The sequence below is a fragment of the Rissa tridactyla genome, chromosome 1 (assembly GCF_028500815.1).
Source record: "Rissa tridactyla isolate bRisTri1 chromosome 1, bRisTri1.patW.cur.20221130, whole genome shotgun sequence".
Lineage (NCBI taxonomy): Eukaryota > Metazoa > Chordata > Aves > Charadriiformes > Laridae > Rissa > Rissa tridactyla.
Genome location: NC_071466.1, coordinates 153469421 through 153489452, shown reverse-complemented (window position 1 = coordinate 153489452; position 20032 = coordinate 153469421). Strand labels below are relative to the sequence as shown.

Sequence of the window (20032 nt, the reverse complement as noted above, 5' to 3'; positions counted from 1 at the left end):
TTCCATGTAAAAATGTGGAAAAAAATTTTATGGTAAAAATAAGATTAATTATAGTTAGTTCACAAAAACGTGATTACAGTGATGTGATTTTTACCGTGTGTGTTATTACAGATATTTTTTTTTCAATGTGAGATCACACAGATTAGTCAGGCTTTTCTGAAAGAAGATGACTGTACTTCCCACCTGCAGTGTGTGACCTTTTTGTTTGATGCTATATAGTTTGAGTCTTGTGCTCTGATTTTGAAGAGTATGATGTGCCACATAAGGCTAAAACAACATGTGAAAGGGGGAGGGAGAATGTGTACAGCGCAATTAGGAATATAATGCCAAGGGGTCATTTTGAAACACGTGTCTGTCATTTTAGCATCCCTCTCATGGGACATGGCAGCTATTTACTTAATTCAGCCCTGTGAGGCTGACGGGCATGTAGAGGGTCAGCCTGCGGAAAGGATGAAGGAGGATCCGGAGCGGAATGCGGCATGCCGGGAGGGGATTGCTGACGGAGGCGGCCGTGTGCGCTCGCCGCTGCGTGCATGCGTTTTGTCTTCCGCGTCCTTCCACTTGAGTAATGAAAGCCCAGCACAGATCTGAGCTCTCTTGCTTGAACCACATGAGCGTTTCCGCTGCTTTTCCGAGGAAAAAAGTGCAGAACACTACCTTTTGTAGTATCTTGGGTATTTGTGATTGTCCACGAACGTGCCTGGTCATAGAAAATGTTGGGCAGATGGTGAGGTGGATTTTTCATTCCTAATCTCGTGGCATACTTTCTTCTGCTTGGAAGGAATGCTGCTTAATATTTGTTTGCACACACAGATTTATGCTGAAGTTAGAAGGATGGGTAATTGTTAAATTGCCGGGGTTGCAGTGCTACCTGAGCTAATGGCTAGAGGATTAAGCATTGCCTTAAGCACAGCTTGTTTTTGATGGCTCATGCAAGGTTATGTAAACAACTTAAAAAGCAGGGCTGAATCACCGTCACGCTCTGAACCTGCCATGAGCCTGTGCTACAGGTAACGTGGTGTGTCCTCTGCCTCCTGTGCAAAGCTGGGCATTTTAGATGTGGTAAGGAAGATGCTCAACGTGTTTGTTTCGGTTCTCTGCACGGAGAATCTCTGCACAAGCGTGTTTGGGGTTTACCCTTCAGCCTTTTCCCCAGGTGAGGATCTGCAGCGTCGCTCCCACCCTTCTTCCAGCTCCCCGGCAGACCCTTGCTGCAGGCTGCCTCCTGCATAGCCTCACCCCTCAGGCACATCGCTGCGCATCCAGCCAGACCAGTCAGCGCCAAGGCAACTCCCCGAAACCTTTGGTCCAGCTGGGTTCAAGTTTTGGGTCCTTCCCCTTTGGGCAAGCTCTTCCTTGCCACCAGCGCTTGCTTTCATGCCCGTGTTGTGCCTCGCCTCCTGCAGGGAGCTTGCAGCCGAGGACGTGAGCCCCAGGTGCTGGGCCCACGGCAGTGATGCTTCACCTGCTGCAGTCAAAAAGAAGCTGGGTTAGCAAAGACCTGCTACCTACACGGGACGAGCTAGTATGGCTCGTTTCTGACTGCACTGGGATCGGGAGCAGTCGCCATCCTCGGGGGCACGGTGATACTGAGCAGCTGTAACCTCTTCTGTCAGCACGGCTACTTGCAGAGGAAGTGTCTCGTCATACCCCAGGCTTACATTTGACAGGGAAAATAGATATTTCTTTATTACTAATGGGATTAAAAGCAGGTCCCAACCTGGGGAGATGCATTGAAATTGCTGTTCAGTGCCCTGACAAGAAGAGTTTGCTGTGTGGTGGTGAGCATACGGTGCATCCACTGAGGTCACTGATAAAAATAGAGCTGTTCTGACTCTCACAACTGAGACTGAATAAATTTGGGTTCCTGAATGCTCTGTTCTGTTACGCTGTACTTTTGCTGACAACAAGACTGATTACTGAATCTTTTTAATGTTTCTGGCAAGCTGCATGGTTGCAGATCCTTATTTTTCCCAAATGCACAATTAATGACAATCCGGTCTGAACCAGAAGCAGGTAACGAAGAGGTACAGAGCATGCATGGAATAAGATTGAGTCCATCCACATTTGAATCTTCTCACAGTAAAATAACATATTCCGCTCAGTGTTTCATATTAGATGTAATTCCAGCCGAGCACTCGGGGGGGAAGGGGAGGGAGGAAGATGATAGTCTGTGCTTTGATCTTCCCTTCTCAAAAGACTTGAAACGTCTGAGGAGAGTGTCTCAACAGATGTAGTTGAGTGTAGTGCATCTCCTGTTTCTCAAGGACTCCAGATCACGTGCCCGGCTGTCTGGGCAGAAAGGTCTAACGCTGCCTTCCACGTTCCGAGCCAGGAAGAGCTTTCCAGTGCCAGGAGCAAGGCTCTGAGCAGTGATTCAGCTGGTAGGCATCGCTGCTGACGGAGGGAGGCTGCTGAGCTTGCTTATAAAGGGCAAGGACTTGTATGTGAGTGTAACGGTTTCAAACTGAAGGAGGGCAGATTTAGATTGGATATTACGAAGAAATTTTTTACTGTGAGGGTGGTGAGGCACTGGAACAGGTTGCCCAGAGAGGTGGTGGAGGCCCCATCCCTGGAAGTGTTCAAGGCCAGGCTGGATGGGGCTTTGAGCAGCCTGGTCTAGTGGGAGGTGTCCCTGCCCATGGCAGGGGGGTTGGAACTAGATGATCTGTAAGGTCCCTCCCAACCCAAACCATTCTATGATTCTATGTAATGTGCCCTCCTGGGTTTGTTTTACAGCTCACTGTGAGTTAGTACTTCTCACCTGGTCCATCAGAGAACTACCCATGTGTCATTTTAGGAAACAGCAGGAAAGTTTCTTAAAAAAAAAAAGAATTTTTTTTTTCTTTTAGAGGGGTTTTCAGTAACCTAGGTTTTGCCACTGGCAAGCTACCATTACTCCTATTGATTGTTTCTTCCTGATGGTGCTTCAGATATGTACCTACAGCCCAGAGCCGTGTGATGCAGGCCCCTCAGCTTGGGTGGCAAAGGTACATCTGTATTTTGAGAATTCGGGTAGGTTAGTCTGGTGGAGAACCATGAGCTATGTCTGGTATCCACCTCACTTACTCAGAGCAAACATGTATTTCTGGACAGCACTAAGTTGTACTTTGCAAATTTGCCCTTAAGGTCCTAGTCCTGTTAATTTGGAAGCTCTATAAACAAGAGAGTATTTTTCCTCAAATAATGCAGGGTCTAAATATAACGCAAAGCACACGCTTGGGCATAACAGATGGGGGAGAGCACGAGACAGTGAGACTATACTAGTCACCATAAAAAGCATCAGTCACAGCATGACTTTGTTGGATTTTCTTTGGAGTAAATATTGCCGCATTCCCTAACACTCAGCAACGCAGGGAGGGCCTTCAAGGAAGACACGGGAGTTGGAAAGTGAATCGCGGCAGAGATCAGTTCAGGCTCAGCTGATGCTACTTGGAGCCTGCCACGGAGGTTTGGAGGCCTGAATTGCCTGTGCACTTAACATGCAAACTGTGTGAAAATTAAGAAATTGCAGCCTTTTCTTTCCCCTGCTGGAAACTGTTACTCATTTTTCTTGCTCTTTATTTAAGCAAGTGGGGGGTTTTTGGAAGCAGCTTCACCCTGCCATGGCAGTTCTCTTCCTCTTCTAAAGCTCCCTGTGCTCTAAACCTAGAGTTTCTGGCATTCTCCAAACTCTGAAATATGGGAAGTTTCAAAAAAGAAGAGCAAAACCATAGAAGAAAGCCCCTATGGAGCAGTTCTGCTTTCCTACAGACCAAGCACGTGGTGGAGGGCTGTTCAGATTATCACTTACACAAGGGCCTCATATCCCTGAAAATGTGATTCTGCTTGTGACTGCCTGTCGCTGTTTTTCTCCAACAATCCTCTTTTTCTCAGATTTCCCATTGCTGCTGCCATCGAGGGGGTTGTTAGTGCCTTCAGAGTAGATTGTGGTTTGGAGAAGCTCTGAAGATGTGTGTTTGTCCTCTGCCCTCACAGACATACCTGTTCGTGTCAGCAGCTTGAGGAAGCCACTGTGATATAACTGGGTCTCACAAGGTGGCTGCTTTTTTTAAGTGTTAGCAGTTGTCCATGAGGACATCTACCTCGGGCAATGCAGGGATGAACAGATCTACCCCTGCTCGCCTCGGCCAAGCCAATGCCAGGACACAGAGCAGCTGATACAGACTGTAGTGCCTTCGGGTTGCAACCTGCCGTGCCTGGGGTGGGCTGCCCCACATCCCTGAGTCAGCCCGGGGCTACCGGGGGTCTCAGTGCCGCAGTGCAGGGCTCTGCAGGGCTGCGCTGGGGGTCTCCTTTCTCTGAAGGTGATGTCAAGAGACGTTTTCTGATTCAGCCACTGCATCACACTGGATGTTGCCATTTGAAGAATGTAAGATTTTTATGATTCATCTGTTACTATTTTTTTTTCCACCCGTTTCAGGCATGTTCAGAACATGAGTGAGATAAAGACGGATGTGGGGCGAGCCCGAGCCTGGATAAGGCTTTCTCTGGAGAAGAAGCTTTTGTCTCAGCACCTGAAGCAGCTGCTTTCCAACCAGGCACTTGCCAAGTAAGCAGTCTCTTTTTCTCAAAGCTTCACTTTCATGTCTTCCTCAGTGGCGTGTCCAGGTGCTCTGCGTGCTCTGGGCACAGCCAGGTGCCCTGTTTGGGTGCCGTGACTTCCAGATAGAAGTGATTGAAGGGCAGAGGGTAGGTGGGGGAGGAGGTACAGCTCACCCAGCAGGGCAGGAGTCTCCTCATCCGCCTGGAAAACAAATCACAGTTTTCAGGAAAGAGGCATTAGGTTTTGGTCAGACCAGTGCGTTGATCCAAGCCACTTTGCGGCCCTACAGTCACTAGATCTTGTGCAAATGAAGCGGCAGGGGCAGGAATGCCCCTTTTCTCACAGCAGCCCTGCATTACGCTGACTCAAGTGAAACGCTGGCCCCCATCCTGACTGCTGAGGAGCTGGCTCAGAGGCCAGTCCTCCCGGCCACTTATCAGCTCACCCAACTTTGCCTCCTTTGCAAGCACAGGCACTTAAGGATCTACCTGCATAGGTGTTCCCTGACTTCATTTTCTCAAAGCAATGCGTTTAGAAAAAAAACCCCAAAGCTTACTGCATGCAGCTCTTAGCAGAACTGGCCCCGTGATGTTGCATGCGTGATTACGCCAGAAGCTACCAAATGCTCCAATCTGCTAACGGGAAGAAAGAGGAGTAGCTGGAGACACTCACCTCTTGGGTCATCAGCTAAAGGTGTGGTGGCAGACCTGGCTTTTCCTGAAGTGTCATCTATATCTATTTACCTTAGCAGCTTTTTGGGAGTCTGTTGCCGTCAGACTGTGGGCACTGTCAGAAGCCTTTGCTTTCTCCGAGCGGGTCCAGGTTAACTCCTGGTGTGCGTTTGTCCTGCTTTGGGCAACCAGTGGTATGTGCTGGGCTCGCTGAACTGAGAGAGCAGCAGGAAGACCCCTGCTGCTGCTTGGTGCCTTCCACGCTTTCGCGCCTTCTGCTTAGTTTTCTCTGTCACAGTATGGAGCAGAAGGAAGATTAGGTTATTAGACAAGGCTATTCTACGGTGGGAAAATGGTAGTGTGAAGCCAAAAGTGATCTGTAAAACATGTGTAGCACAGAGGGTAAATGCCCCCGATGGGTTTCTAGCAGGTTGCGTTAGCTAGGGAATCTCACTGTTCATACGTCCCATGAAGATCAACTCTTCATTTGGTGTTTTGAGATTCAAACACCTTTTAAGACACGTGGTGCTTTTTCAACAAGAAAGCAATGTATTTGTTTCTACCAGGAAACTTTACAAGCGTTATGCTTTCCTGCGCTGTGAAGAAGAACGGGAACAATTTCTGTATCACCTGCTCTCGCTCAATGCTGTGGATTACTTCTGCTTCACAAGTGTCTTCACCACAATCAGTGAGTTGGACAGTCAATTTTTTTCCCCCTGAATAGAAATTAGTTGCTGTCATGATTTGTAAGAGACGATGTTGCTGTTGCTGGTGCTTGAGTAGCTGAGCCCTTATCTGGAAACCTTGGTTGTTGCTGTCTTGGCTCATGGGTGCTGGGTGTTGCTCTGGGAAACCAGCTGGAGAGCCAAGGTTGTGTGGGAGTGCTCTTGGATAACAGCAGTGCACAAAGGAGAGTAATCAGCAGAGTGCCGCTGTAGCACTTGATTTTCCTCGCCGAGTTGTGTAGTCTCTTTCATCTTCCCTCCCAGACAAGTCCTCTGCATCCTAATGCTTCTTTCTGGCCTTTGCTAATTGCGCATCCTAACAGCCTGCTCTTCACAGACTGAGAAAGGAGAGGGAAATCTTAGAGGTTGAAATACAAGGCACTGCTGTGCTGTATATTTTAAATCTCTTTTTGTCTCTCCTTAAATGCCAAAAAGATTCCCTCTCCATTCCTCTGTTGTAAGAAGGAGAGCAGAGGTTGGATTGAAATCCGAAAATGAATCTTTGTCTCTCCAGCACTGGGCAATGTGGAGAAGGCAGGACCCCATGAGATGCCCTAATTATTTGGATTCACCTTGGCAGCCCTTAATCTTCATTTCCCTGCCTGCTCAGAGTGAAGCGAAGCAAGAATTTTATGTGGTTGTCAAAACAGGCACTCATTCTACTTTTTTCTCCTCTTAAAGCAATAAATCCCCTCAGAACTAGCACAGCGCAAAGAGATTTATTCATCCTTGATTACCTTGTTTCTGCGGGGCATCCAGCTTGGCAGCTTTCCCTTGTAGGACAAGCCCTTGGAATTTGAGAGTATTTAAGCAATATCATTGTATGGCACGCAAAAAGTAAAAATGCTGGCTTAGCTTACCCACTCAAAAAGGCAGCTCGTGAAACGCAAGGAGAGAGTGTTGCGGTGCCAGGGTGCAGCACCTCAGTCAAATCCAGGTCGGGGCGGCTGGCAGTCCTTCGTGACTTAAGCGGGCACGGACGGTGCCGATTTAAAAGCAAATAGTAATGATGGTGATAACGATAACAACTATTTTTTTTTTTTTAAAATGAGGAGGTGTCCGCAGAGACACATCCGGCTCGAGACTTTGAAGCTCCAGCATCTCCGACATTCCCTTCTCCCCCGTAACTTTCCCTCTTCCCCCTCTTTAACCCCTTCATCCCGCCGGGGGCGGCCGTTCCCTTGCCGCAGACCGGCTTTAGTTATCCTTTCCCTGGGCCGGCTCCGGGCCCGTCCTTGCGCCGTCCCGGCTCCGCTCCTGCCGCGGGGCTGCAGCTCCACCGTGCGGCGCCGCTGCCGGCCGCCGCCGGCACCCCTGCCTGCAGCGGGGGCGGCTGCAGAAGGCGGCAGCCCCCCCGCTTCCCCCAAAGCTGGGCTGGTGCGGGGCTGGCGTGGGGCCGGGAGCCCTGCGGAGACCCTCCGTGAGAGGAGAGTCCCCGCCGCCGCAGCGAGGTTTGGCCTCGCCCTTGACGGGGAGAACCGAGGAGGAGGAGGAGGAGGAGGAGGAGGATGTCTCCTCGTTAGGCTGCTGAGACATGGGGCAAGAACTTGCCTTTCAAGGGAGCGGCGTGGTTTACTCCAGAAACTGTGTTTGCTCTGAGGGGAAGGGGGTCCGTGGGGGAAACCCCAAAACTAATTTATTTTTATCCTCCCTGTTCTTAGTGATCCCATATAGGTCCGTGATAATTCCCATCAAGAAACTAAGCAATGCAATAACCACATCAAACCCGTGGATATGCGTGTCGGGAGAACTAGGAGATACAGGCGTAATGCAGATTCCTAAAAACCACCTAGAGATGACGTTTGAGGTGAGTACATGCTCTTTACGTTTTACTTTTCAATTTGAAACGTGCTTCCAAACAGATACTAATTTAGTGAAGATTTATTGTCTTAAGATCACAGCATTTCAGATTCTGTGAGGCTTTCAAGGTTGCTGTGTATTCAAATATGTACAGGAAAATAATGCTGCCTGCCCCTCCTGTGCTAGGTGCAAGTTTCTTGTGAGCACATACCTCTTTCACTCACAGGTTTCATTGCTGTCCCTGTCCCAGCCCAGGGATCCTCTTCTCACCTGGCCAATCTACTTCCACGTCTCATTCCCTTCCACATCTCTTTGCCTGATTTTCCCTTTCAGGATTTGTTTGACTCCTTATTTCCCTTCCAGGTTTCTTTTCTCTTTTTTCAATCTGTCTTCCCACTTACCACCACCCAGGTCAGGTCCCTTTCTACCTCTGGCCAGTTCCAAATTTCTTCTCCTCCTGCTCCAGCTCCTTGTCTGGCATTGCTTGCTTTCCTTCCAGCCAGCCAGTAAAACCTGCAAGCTCTTCAACTTCCCGGCTTTTATGTGCTACCCCCAGCAAACCGTAGAGCCGCCATCCCCACCGGGCTCTTTTCTCCGTGCTCGCTGTGGTTTTCTCTTTGCGTTTGACTACCCGGCGTTCCCCTCTGCTTTCCCACCCATCAGTCACAGGTTGGCTTGGTGCCACCTCAAAGCAGCTGGTAGTGGGAACGGCAGGGAAAGCCCCGTCAGGCTCTTTGTAGCTCCAGGCTGTACCATATCCAGGAAGGAGTGATTTCGTAGGAAAATCTGCTACTAAAATTGAAGTTGCATCCATTGAGCATCTGGAGACTGATCTTCAACAACAATAGTAAAAAAACCCCAAAAGCCTCTTGCCAAATAAAGGTAGATTTTGACAGAGGATATTTTCACGATACAATGGCTGCCTCTCCTTCAGATATTAGTATTTTGTAGAACAGATCTGCAGGCTTCTAACAAGCGAAATAACATATTTAGACATTTCTAAGGACCATGCTAACACTGTTCTGGAATAATCCTTTGGCTGAAGCTTTCCTAAAATGTCAACTTGGGTAGCCACCCACTATGGAAAACACCAGCCCAAGCTGCTTGTTTGTCAGTATTAGAAGCAATGAAAACCAAGGTCTTGCAAGGGAAGTATTCAGGTGACATTAATAGTTGTTGCTGCCAGCCCCACCTACAGTTACATGTTGCACTGGAATTCACAGTCCCTTGTTTCCCTTATTCTGTCTCTTTGTGATGCTAAAAGAGTCTCATGATAGTGATTTTTGTCTTGCCCAACAATAAGCAAATGGATCTTTGAAAAGAATAAAGGATCTAGGGACTGCTTCATAGTGTAGAGTGTGTCAACTGCAGGTCAGTATGCTCAAAATGCGTTTTTGAAAAGCTGTTTGTACTGAAGATTGTTTCTTCTAGGAAAGCACACCTTTTTATCACCTTAGCTCAGAAATTTGTAATTAATACTTCTCAGAAATATTCAGAGTGAGGGCTCACAACAAAGAATGTAATCTCTTCACAAGCCTTCAATAGTTTTATTTCAAGTTATTTCTTTTCTCCTGTCTTAAAACAATTATTCTGCTTTTCAAAACGCTCTGCATGTTTGGTTGAAAATACTTGCTGTATAAATCAAAGGAAACTGCATAAAAACATACATTTGAGACCATATGTGTGCATGTGGTGGTGGTGGGGGGTGTTGTCTGTTGTTTTTTAAATTAAGTAAAAACTGTTATTCATTCCAGTGCCAGAATTTAGGGAAGCTGACGACCGTTCAGATTGGTCATGACAACTCAGGGCTGCTAGCCAAGTGGCTGGTTGATTGTGTCATGGTGAGAAATGAAATAACAGGACACACGTACAAGTAAGCAACAAGTTTTAATTTTCTTTGTCTGAAATTCTTACTTGCTAAATCTAGAGGACGCAAGAAGGCATTCATCTTCTCCTCGGTTGATGGAGCACTGTGGGCTGATTTGGGTACCCGATAGGGTTGGGTTGGTCTCCCCCACCCCCGGTTCTCTCACTTCAGAAGCCCTCGTTGAAGTCAAATAATCTGATAAATATTAAATGAGACTTAAATGTAGGACTTTCTTTGCATCTCTTTGAGACAGAGCGTACCATATGGATACTTTTGAAGTGATTCATATGTTTGTGTCTAATAATTAAATCTCTTGCTTTAAAGTACTCTGGTAAAATTGTGCACAAATGAACTCTTTAAACCCCCAAGGGCTGCAATGATAGTTTAGGGCAAATCTTTGGTTTCTTTTTCTTTTAAAAATATTCAGATGTCTAAGTACTATAACAAAGGTACAGAAACTCAGATTACAAGAAAATACAAGTTTTTGATGATTTCTTAATCTTCTATTGAGCACATACCTCTTCTGTTGAAATGGTCTCCTAACTCATCATTGGTTTTACAAAACATCTGGCTAAGCAGACTTAATTTTTTTCCTAAATGTGGGCTTGGAAAACCATAATTCAGAGAGGTGAGCTCCAGAGCTCAGGGTTGGCCACAGTGTATGAGGGAAAGTAGGAGATTGGGGTACAAGCACTGGGGGTATGGACATGTGCATGGATTTCATTAGGACAGTGGATGAGGTCAAAAAGTACAGCAATAAAATGTGAGGTGAGGTTTGAGTACGAGGAGACATCACAGCCTCAGCTGGGTGGGAACTCTGTGTGGGGATTTAATTGTTAATTATCACAATATTTGTAAAGGCTGAATATCAGTTATGGTTGCAAGTGAAAAATAACCCGACGGAATTCAAGATGTGTCCCGTGAAATATCTATATAACACCTTCTGTTGCCCCGTGCTTTCATGCAAGCTTTGCATGTTTCCCTTTTCCTAAGGAAAGAGGTGAATGTAGTTTCCTAGTGTGGTGCCATCAGTTGTGGTGCAGGGGATGCTGCCTGCTGAGTTCTGGTTTGTGAAGAGTTTCTGGCTACAGAGTATTCCCTGCCCGTTAGCAGTGTTTGTGGGCGCAAGCTGTCCCTCTAACTTGGAGATCGATCTGGACTACCTGTGTGGCTGACCTGTGCTTGTGCTGGCTGCGTGGCAGGTTTCCCTGCGGGCGATGGCTGGGAAAGGGCGTTGACGATGGCAGTTTGGAGCGAATACTCATTGGAGAGCTGGTGTCCTCCACCTCTGACGAAGAGCTGGCAAAGCAGTGCCGGACCCCCCCCCAGCAGAAATCTCCTACCACGGCTCGACGACTGAGCATCACTTCCCTCACAGGGAAGAACACCAGTAAGTCCTTTCCTTTCTCCCCAGGGCCCTAGAGAAGGGGGCGGCAACCGCTGAGAAACAAAGCTCCTGTGAACAGGAGAGCTCCTACTGAAGCAAGGGTGGTGCAGAGGAACAGCTGCGAGCTGATGAGTTTTTCCTGCCCTGGTTTGTGTGTCTGCAGCTTGCTCTGTGACTGTACACGTTGCCTCTCTCAATGTCCCCGTTTGACACTTGAGAGATAATAATCTCTTTTCTTGGAGCGTGGAGATATGAGATGAGGGAGGAGGAGGCAGCAGAATTTGCAGTAGCTGTTCCTGCTCAGCTTCCCAGCTCACTTTGCCGTCAGTGGGAAGACAGTCCTCCCTGAAGGGCAGTTCAGAGCCTGATGTGGATGCTGTGAACGGCCTTCTGGAGGAGCTCATCTGCAGAGGGACCCTAGGTGACATCAACTTCATGGCCCTAAAATTAGCTTTTATGAGTAACTGCACCTGGCTACAACTGGGCATGGGACTGTGAGGGCCACGTGAGGCATTCTCCGCTAAAGCATACAGATGAGCACAGTGTAGATCCTGTGGATCCCGTTCATAAATCTGTCTGGCTTCTGTAAAATTGGAGGACATGACTGCTGAAATGTCGAGCAAGGAAAGATTAGCCTCCAAGAGCAATGCAGCTTTTAAAAACCACCACGGGACCACTGCAGCTCTTCACACATGTGAGTCTATATTAGCTGGAGGAGTGGGCACCAGAGCTACTTGCAGAGCATATCCTTAGGTCTGAGAGCACTGAGGCACAATAATTCATTTCTCTTGTGAGCTACATGAGGCTCTGTGTTAGACCTGCCAAAGACTGTGGAGGTCGTTATGTACTAAAATGGTACTGAATTACTCCATGCCTCCAAAATAACAATTGTAGGACAAGCTAATAGCAACCTACATATGTCTGGAAAAATTTGAAAGGACTCATAGAAAAGCCGTGAAAATGATTGAAGTCTGGAAAACATCTGCTTAAAAATAAGTGTGAATAGTTCATTCTGTTTTAATCAGAAGGTGAATGAGGGACTAGGTGATTTTCTGCAGGTACCTGTATAGGAAGATGAGGTGGAGGCAGGTGGAGGCACAGCATGATTCAGTAGCAGAGGCATACAGCTAAACAGATTCAGAGCAGAAACAGGGCATATATTTTAACACAGAAGATAATTTGCCCTTGGAACCATAAATAAGGAATATTCTCTGCCTGTGGCCCCTCACACTGGTACAATGACTAGATGTGTGCCTGAAATAGATACTTGTTTTGGCTCATTGTAGGTTCAAGTCAGGAATTAATGAGTGCTGGGTTTTCTGGCCTCTGTCACATAGAATTCAGTCAAACGACTGGGCTACAACCTTTTGGCCCATGTATCTTCCTGTGAGGGTTGCCATACTCTATGTTGAGCAAGATGTGATTAACTCAAATAAAATATTTATCAAGCCAGATTCTTGGATTGTGCATTTTTAAGTAGGACGATTTGTTGGACTGTTACAGGGTTGATCATCAGTTGCTTGTGATTAAAGCTCAGATTTACCCAAGACAAATGATTGCCTGAACACTGTTAAAGATACAGAATAATTCCTGCAGTTCAAGCTATTTCATCATGAGAATTTGATTAATGTTTTGAAGTTGGTATCTTCAGCTAGTATGCTCTCCATCATTTCACAGAGCCTAATGCGGGACAGATCCAAGAGGGAATCGGGGAAGCCGTGAACAATATTGTGAAACACTTTCACAAGCCGGAGAAAGAGGTACTTCCTACTTTTCATTACTTGCCTGGTATCTACAATGCACGTACATATTTTCATAAACAGAAATGGAACTGAAATACTAGTAGATACCATTAACCTTTAGATTTGAAGCTTCTGGCATACAAACAAGGCAGGTTGTACTGACAGACTCACCCTTTCCCACAGAGAGGGAGCCTTACCATTCTGTTGTGTGGAGAAAACGGCCTGGTTGCAGCACTGGAGCAGGTCTTCCACCACGGATTCAAATCAGCTCGCATTTTTCATAAGAATGTCTTCATCTGGGATTTCATAGGTAAGCCGGTATGTGATTTGGAGGCAGAAGGAGAAGAAAGACTAGGGCAAAATGGCTACTCACGCACAGACCTCGGATTCTTGTCAGCCAGGGTGCCATTCGTTCCTGCCTTGCACCTGCTGCAGGTTGCTTAAAGTCAGTGAGAAACAAGATGGAAGACGAGAAACACTAAACTCTGTATAAGGGATGAGTGTGAGTCTGTGCAGAAATTTAAGAGCCTGTCAAATTCTCGTCATTTATTCATAGATGAATGTTCAAACAGCTGCTTTTCTACCCAGAAAGAAGGTAGGCTGGAGGTTGGGGTAGAGTAGCAGTTGATGTTAGGGGGAGAGTTGGGAAAGGGCAGGGAGTGAAAGGTTTAGATTTCTACTTGTTTATGAAAACTTTCCTAATCACTGCACTGGTCTTTTGGTGATGCTTATCTGTAGGCCTGTGTTGCGGTCATTTAAGATGTACTTATTCCCTTAAAACACGCTCGCAAGTTGAGATACTTGGCCTGGGGGTAAGTGCTTACTCAGAAAAGGTGAAAAATCAAAACTGATGGTATCACTTACAGTGAAACCAGTGATAGGTGCTCTGGTGCGGCTCCTTGATGTTTCCTAACTGTATTAGAAATCAGCCAGTCTGCTGACCACTGCTACGTAGCAAAGGTGGAGATCCCCACCTACCTATGGTCTTCAGAGTGAGGAATCTGTATATAAACTGTGCAATAGCTCTCAGCAGGCTCTTTTTTTAAGGATTCCCTTGTGTAATTCTGTGTCACAATAAAGTACTTCCGCTCACTGGGTTCTGATTTTCTCCCTACCACAGAGAAAGCTGTTGCTTATTTTGAAACCAGTGACCAGATTGGAGACAATGAGGAGGCCCTTTTGCTTCAGAGATCTTCGTGCAAAACCTTCTGTCATTATGTGAATGCCATCAATACAGCTCCAAGGAACATCGGAAAGGACGGCAAATTCCAAATTCTGGTTTGCCTGGGGACAAGGTACTTAACTGCTCTTCGTTTTATGTCCCCTCTTGCATTCGACTAGAAGAATATTTTTACACCGTTGTTACTACCTTTAGTTTTCCATTTTAAGACATCTCATACCTATCTATTATCCAGTACCTATTTTAGGCAGCTTTAATAATACATGAAAAATTGGAAGAAAGAAGCAGTAATGATACATGGCTAGCGTCTAAACTGCTAAAAATGTTTTGAGCTCTTTTATAACTGTTAGCTTGACAGTCGTAAGTATGAAATCTGTCTTGAAATTGTATTTTTGATGAAGTGCTGGCTTTGGGAATGCAGAGTTCCTTTGCCAGAGCCGGTGCACTTCTAAATCCTCATTGAATCACTTTGCCTATGAAAATGGATGTCTGTTATGATTTTGACAAAACTATTCTAGATGAATCTTTCTTTCCTATTGGGATGCTTTCTGTCTTGCTTTTGGGCGGGGGGGGGTTAGTTGTATTTTGGAGGGTGAAAGTTGGTATGTCTAGAAATAAGTACCATTTTTTTTCTTGTCTGTCTGGATACATGGACAACCAGTTGGAAAACAGTCTATTGTTTTTTCCTGAGTTTTAATTTCCCTGTTTCTGATCTGAAAATGTTGCTGAATTCTTCCCAAGTTAATCATCCAATTCTGCTGGAATCTTTCCATCTTCCTACAGTATGTTCAGTTACCTGTATTTTACCAACAAAATCAAAGGTTATGATTGCACAGGAAACTTTTTATGTGCAGGCAACATGCATCACCCGCAAAAAGAGACTGCGTGTTTTGGGTTGTGTTCTTGGAGAAGAATTTCAGTTTGAGATCTGTTGTACCTGGTGCTAAAATAATTCCTTCCATCCCCTTTGCAGGGACCACTTGCTCCCTCAGTGGATCCCGTTGCTGGCAGAGTGCCCGCCCATTACAAGGATGTATGAGGAGAACGCTCTCCTACGGGACCGCATGACTGTCAACTCCCTTATCCGAGTCCTACAGACATTGCAAGATTTCAACATCATCCTAGAAGGATCGCTCATTAAAGGAGTGGATGTTTAGCATGGCTTTGCTGAGAACTTCATTATTCCTTTCCCAAGCAAGCAAACCACAATTGGAGACCTGTCAGGACTTGAACGCAATGGTAGTGCACCACTGTAAGGCAAAGCTGCCGGTTGAAGCGGGAGTGGGAAGCCCTATTTGTGCCCGATGGGGACTGTCCTCTAAAGCTGCAGAAGGCTGAGATGCAGTATTGTAGTTTATTTGAAACAGAAATTTAGTATAAAATAGAGTATTTTCATGTGTTAGATGTGTGTAAATATGCTATCTTCTTTAAGAAATTATATTACTCTAAGAAATTTTTCTTAGACTGAATGTTCTTGTTCTGACTATGAGTAGTTTAAGCCCAGGGGAAGGACTTGGGGGAGGGAAGGACCGAGGCGGGAAGGGATGCCGCTACTTGCTTGCAAGGAAGAAGCCAATCAATGTGTAAATATAGTGCAAACTCAGCAGGGCTTTTTTCAGGTATTGCAAATTAATACAGCAAATATCCTTATGTAGCCATTGTGATCGTCTCACTCTTGGAAATGTTCTAAGTATATGCTGGTTTACCCTATTGTACATGGTCTCCCTTTTGAGTTTTGTTTTTTTTTTTTTTGTTCCAAGACTTAATCCTTTCCATGCACGGAAGTTGTGAGTTGTAATTTTTTTTTTTTTCTGTAAGGTCTTTTCTGTCACATCTGTTGATCTCCAAAAAGGGAGACAAGTGTTGAAATGCTTAAACACTGCAGAAGGAGGACTGCTGTCAGCCTTGGAGCCTGAGAGTACGAGACACCTGTTTAAGGGGTGCTGCTGCAGCCCGAGATTGGGAACGATGGCTTGCTTGACTCGCTTGGTGTGTCCCTTGCCTCTCTAGATGTTCTGATGATTCCCCCTCGCCCTCAGCCACTTTGTGTTGTGGATTACTTTTTCCCCCCAATGTTGAGGAATTTGATTCATACCAAATTCTTGCTGTACTTGAGAAGAATCATTGCTGTAGAGCCACAAACACCGATGTTGCTGTGCTACTGAACTGTATCAGCTGGTTTTGAAATGCTGACAGGTTACGAGTCTTCCTTTATCCCGCAGCATGAGTGTTCCTCGGAAGTACAGGATCTTTGATTACTTTTTTTTTTTCTTTTTTAACTATCCAGCTACAAAAAAAAAAAGAATGAAGCAAAAGGAGTAAAAAAAAGAAAAGAATCTCACTTCAGCATTTTGAGGCTCCTCTTGTACACTCTTTCCAGTTAATGTGTTAGTAATACAGTGTGTGTATATAGATACAGCTCTTGAAGAGGAACTGGGAGCAACTGAAATCCTGTATGCTAAAAATTGAATGATAGATTACATTAAAATCTTGTGGATACCATGCAGTAAATATGGAGCGTATTTTCCGTTCCTGTGGATGGGAGTTGGAGGGATCTGAGGGCATAGTTACCTTCATCTGGCTTTAGTTTTGGGGGGTTAGTTGAAATATAAGTGCTTGTTTTCACTTGTTTATTCCCTGTGATCTCGGCCATTTTGTCAGCCGATTTCTGTGGATGTGTCACTGTCAGCTGTGGCTTGGGGAAGGCCCCTAACTGGTACTGTAAGTGTATTGCCTTGCACTGTGCTCTCAAGTGGCATTAGGAGGGACTTGGGAATGTGTGGGCAGCAGCAGGTCTCGGTACAGTGCGCACGTGGTGGAGAGAGGGCTGAGAGATAAAGAAAAAGAAAGAGAATGAAAATTAGGGTTTGCTTTCACACCTGCCTTTTGTCAAGCTTCTCTGCTTTCCTGTGGTCCTCCTGCTGTCCCGTTCTTATAACAGCACTCGCTTTACTGTCAAAGTTTCACGTCATGTTCCCAGCTAGAAGAAAACCCTTCATGTGACTTCATTTCATTAGCAGGGAGAGTTTTAGGTTGTAGGAGATTCTTTTTTTTTTGTTTCTAAGAAGTAAAATAACATTGTCAGGGAGGCGTTGCCTTTAATGAGGTTTCCAGCTTTTAATAACCGTTCTTTCCTCCTGGGCTTGTACTTCCTTAAACTGACTAAACTCATCCCCAGTCCTGTAGGCAGCACTGCCGTGTCACTACTGTGGGTGTGAGTAACTAACGTAAAGGCTGTGAATGGTGTCATGAGTTAGCAGCCAGAGCCCACGGCTGTGTGACATCTCTCTCAACGTTTCCAGAAATGTGAAATCTGAGGTGTTAGGGTTTTCTGTGTGGCCAGGCAAGTCTGCTTAAAGTCAGCAGAAGATGCATGACAACCCTTCAGCAGCAATTGAAAATGCATCCCTAGTACTTAACTCTATCAGTAAATTACACGTTTAGCACCAGAAACCATGCGGCAGCGTTATTTGGTAATGACTGCTTAGCATGTTTTGATTTCTACTGCAACTCAAGCCTTTTATGTCTAATGAATGACTGCTATACATGATTTTTTTTCACACCCAACCCAGTCTAAGTGACTTTCATTTTAGTGAAATAATAACCTATTTAGTCCTTGGATTTCTTTGCAGCATCGTCTGCATTTGCTAGCTGGCTGCTTCTCCAAAGTATACTGCTGCATACTTCTCCAAAGACTATTTATGACTGAAGCAGTTGTGACATTCATCCACCATGCCACGGGTTAAGTGCAAGCAGGATAAAGTAGAAATGTGGGCACCTCTTAAAGGTGTGGGCACCTCTTAAATGTGGGCACCTCTTAAAGCATAGATGAGAAAAGCACACACAGAGAAAAGGGCAATAACTACATAAAGTCTTTCTGAAGTTTGAAATAAGTCAAAACCTGAGAAATTTTAAAATTCAAAACAGGGCCTTCCCCCATTGCAAACTACATTAAGGAACCTTTAGCACTTAATTTTAACACAACTTCACATCAGCTTTTTCAGCAAGTGTTGACTTGTTTGGTTTTGTCAGGTTTCTCATCTTATTAATAATACAATAAAAATTAAGTGTGTCTAATATTTCCTTGTAGGCAATAAAGCACCCTATGATATGTTGAAAGGGACACAGCTGAGTGCCTCAGATTCCTAGAAGACTAATTATTTGACAACCTTGGGAGTACGGTTCTTTGTAGTGAATTTTTATTCTACCATGTTTGTTTGTTTGTTTGTTTGTTTTAGTAGACTACTCTTGTTTATTGGAAACTGTGAGGTTTTTTCTGTAAGGTTTACAGAAATCATTCTACCCCCTAGAATGGTGAGAAACCCATCAGGATTCTTCTAAACTAACACAGTTTTTACTTCAGTGTTAAAGCACCTTCATTTGTTGAGAAAGGGAATCTTGGAAAAGACCAAAGCTCTCTGGTATCTGCTTTTTTTTTTTTTTTTTTTTTTTTTAAAATAATCCTATCTAATACCTTTCTGCAGATGTCTGAGTTTGCATAGTCCTGTTATACTAACATCCAGCATGGTAACTTGAGGGAGTCAGAGAATCAAATGCCTCACTATTGTACAAAACGTGTATTTATAATTCTCTGAAATGAATGACATTCTACTGTTTAGTGAAAAATCTGCTCACGTTTATTCCGAGTTGGTTTGTGTAATTAGATATCATTGTTCAAAAAAATGTCTTTTTAGAATAGTTGTGAGATGGCATATTTGAGAAAATTCCTTCTTTCAATCAAATGAAGGTGCGCATCTTAAGGGGAAATATTGTATGTTACACTTGAAATGTACAAATGTGCCCTGTATAGCTTAAAATGATCCTTAAATGTCTCCATTAAGTATATTTTGTCTTTACATTATTACTAACTGAATAAGAACTGGATTATTTTCAAGACGACATTAGTAAAAGTATTGTTATATCAAGCACTTTAACATACATATCACAAAACTGACATGGGTTTTTCAGGTTTTGAAGTACATTGAAATACAGCTTTTCATGCTACGTCCTTTACAAATAAAACTGTGAGAATAATGGACGGTCTCGCTTTCTCCTTCCAGAGGAACCGAGAGATTCGAGTCTCAAGCCGAAGAGCTGATCTGAACCGGGAGGGCATATTTCGTAAAGGGAACAAGTCAAACAAAACCATTGAGGTGATGGTGACTCCTGGTCCTGGGAACTTGCTGGAGCAAAGAGGGGGAGAGGGGGTTTGAGGGTCCGCTCTCAAAACCTGCCCTTCTGCCTCCCCTGACACAAAAGTCTGACAGTGCCAAGCCTGCCCAGCTCCTCATTTTCAAGGTTTAGGCGGAAAGAATGGCTGATTGAAGGGAAGAAATGGGATCACAGTTGAAGTTTAACTCTTAGCAGGGTGGCGTTTGCTAGGCAGCCTGGTTTGCTCTCCCTTGGTATCTGGAGCGTGTGGGGAGAAGGAGAATGGGGATCCTGATGGCAGAAATATGGGATGCATGGGATTAACTGCAGCCAAGGGTCTTTTCATCTCTTCGCATGGGTTTCTCCAATATTTGAACTCAGGGTTAAAAAGCTGGAGTGAAACTCATGCTCTCCAGTCCGTCAGTTAGCATGTCCCATAAGAAGAAGGGTTGATAGAGAAGAGAGTGACAGGTGCTAGCAAGAAAAAAGGTGCAGAAGAATGCAAGTGAAATGCCCAGCTTAGTAATTAAAGGCTTTTCTAAGTTGGAGTGGATTTTCAGAAATTTCCCCCACCCTGTCCCTCCCAACTCTAGCTCTGCTGGAATTGGCAAAAATAGAGGAGAATTTTTGAAAACCACATAGTTGAAATGCAGTTCCCCGCATGTGTGTGTGTGCATGGTGGATGTGAGGTGGAGTTGTTGGTTCATTCATTTTAGCTCTTGATTTTGAAAAGCGAATCTCAGAGCCTTGGACCATATGTGTGGAAATCCTCAAATACATCGTTTGATGATAGTGATGTTTATCAATAGTGTAGCCCTAAAATTACAGGATCACATAAATGTGAATAAAATCCATAGAGCTGCTTGTGGTCAAATTTCAATAGGAGAAGTGGCCATACTTAATACACCTCCTTACTAAATGTGTTAGGCTTAGGTATGTAAATTAGAGATAGTGGGATCTGAC

At 45.0% G+C, this 20032-nt stretch overlaps 1 protein-coding gene across 8 annotated transcripts in view; it reads left to right on the top strand.

The window, feature by feature from the left end:
• Positions 1-19378, top strand: part of DENND5B (DENN domain containing 5B) — a 120702-nt gene extending 101324 nt beyond the window's left edge. For 2 of the 8 annotated variants that reach the window (XM_054189159.1, XM_054189162.1), the window contains exons 15-23: positions 4424-4552; positions 5784-5905; positions 7604-7749; positions 9497-9615; positions 10812-10999; positions 12674-12756; positions 12922-13048; positions 13859-14033; positions 14892-19376. In XM_054189159.1, the coding sequence (XP_054045134.1) occupies positions 4424-4552; positions 5784-5905; positions 7604-7749; positions 9497-9615; positions 10812-10999; positions 12674-12756; positions 12922-13048; positions 13859-14033; positions 14892-15075 (1273 nt within the window). In that variant the 3' untranslated portion in view covers positions 15076-19376. Of the gene's footprint in view, positions 1-4423; positions 4553-5783; positions 5906-7603; positions 7750-9496; positions 9616-10811; positions 11000-12673; positions 12757-12921; positions 13049-13858; positions 14034-14891 lie in introns of all 8 variants that reach the window. The other 6 variants (XM_054189158.1, XM_054189156.1, XM_054189161.1 and 3 more) reach the window with 6 other exon arrangements.
• The last annotated feature ends 654 nt before the right edge of the window (positions 19379-20032 follow it).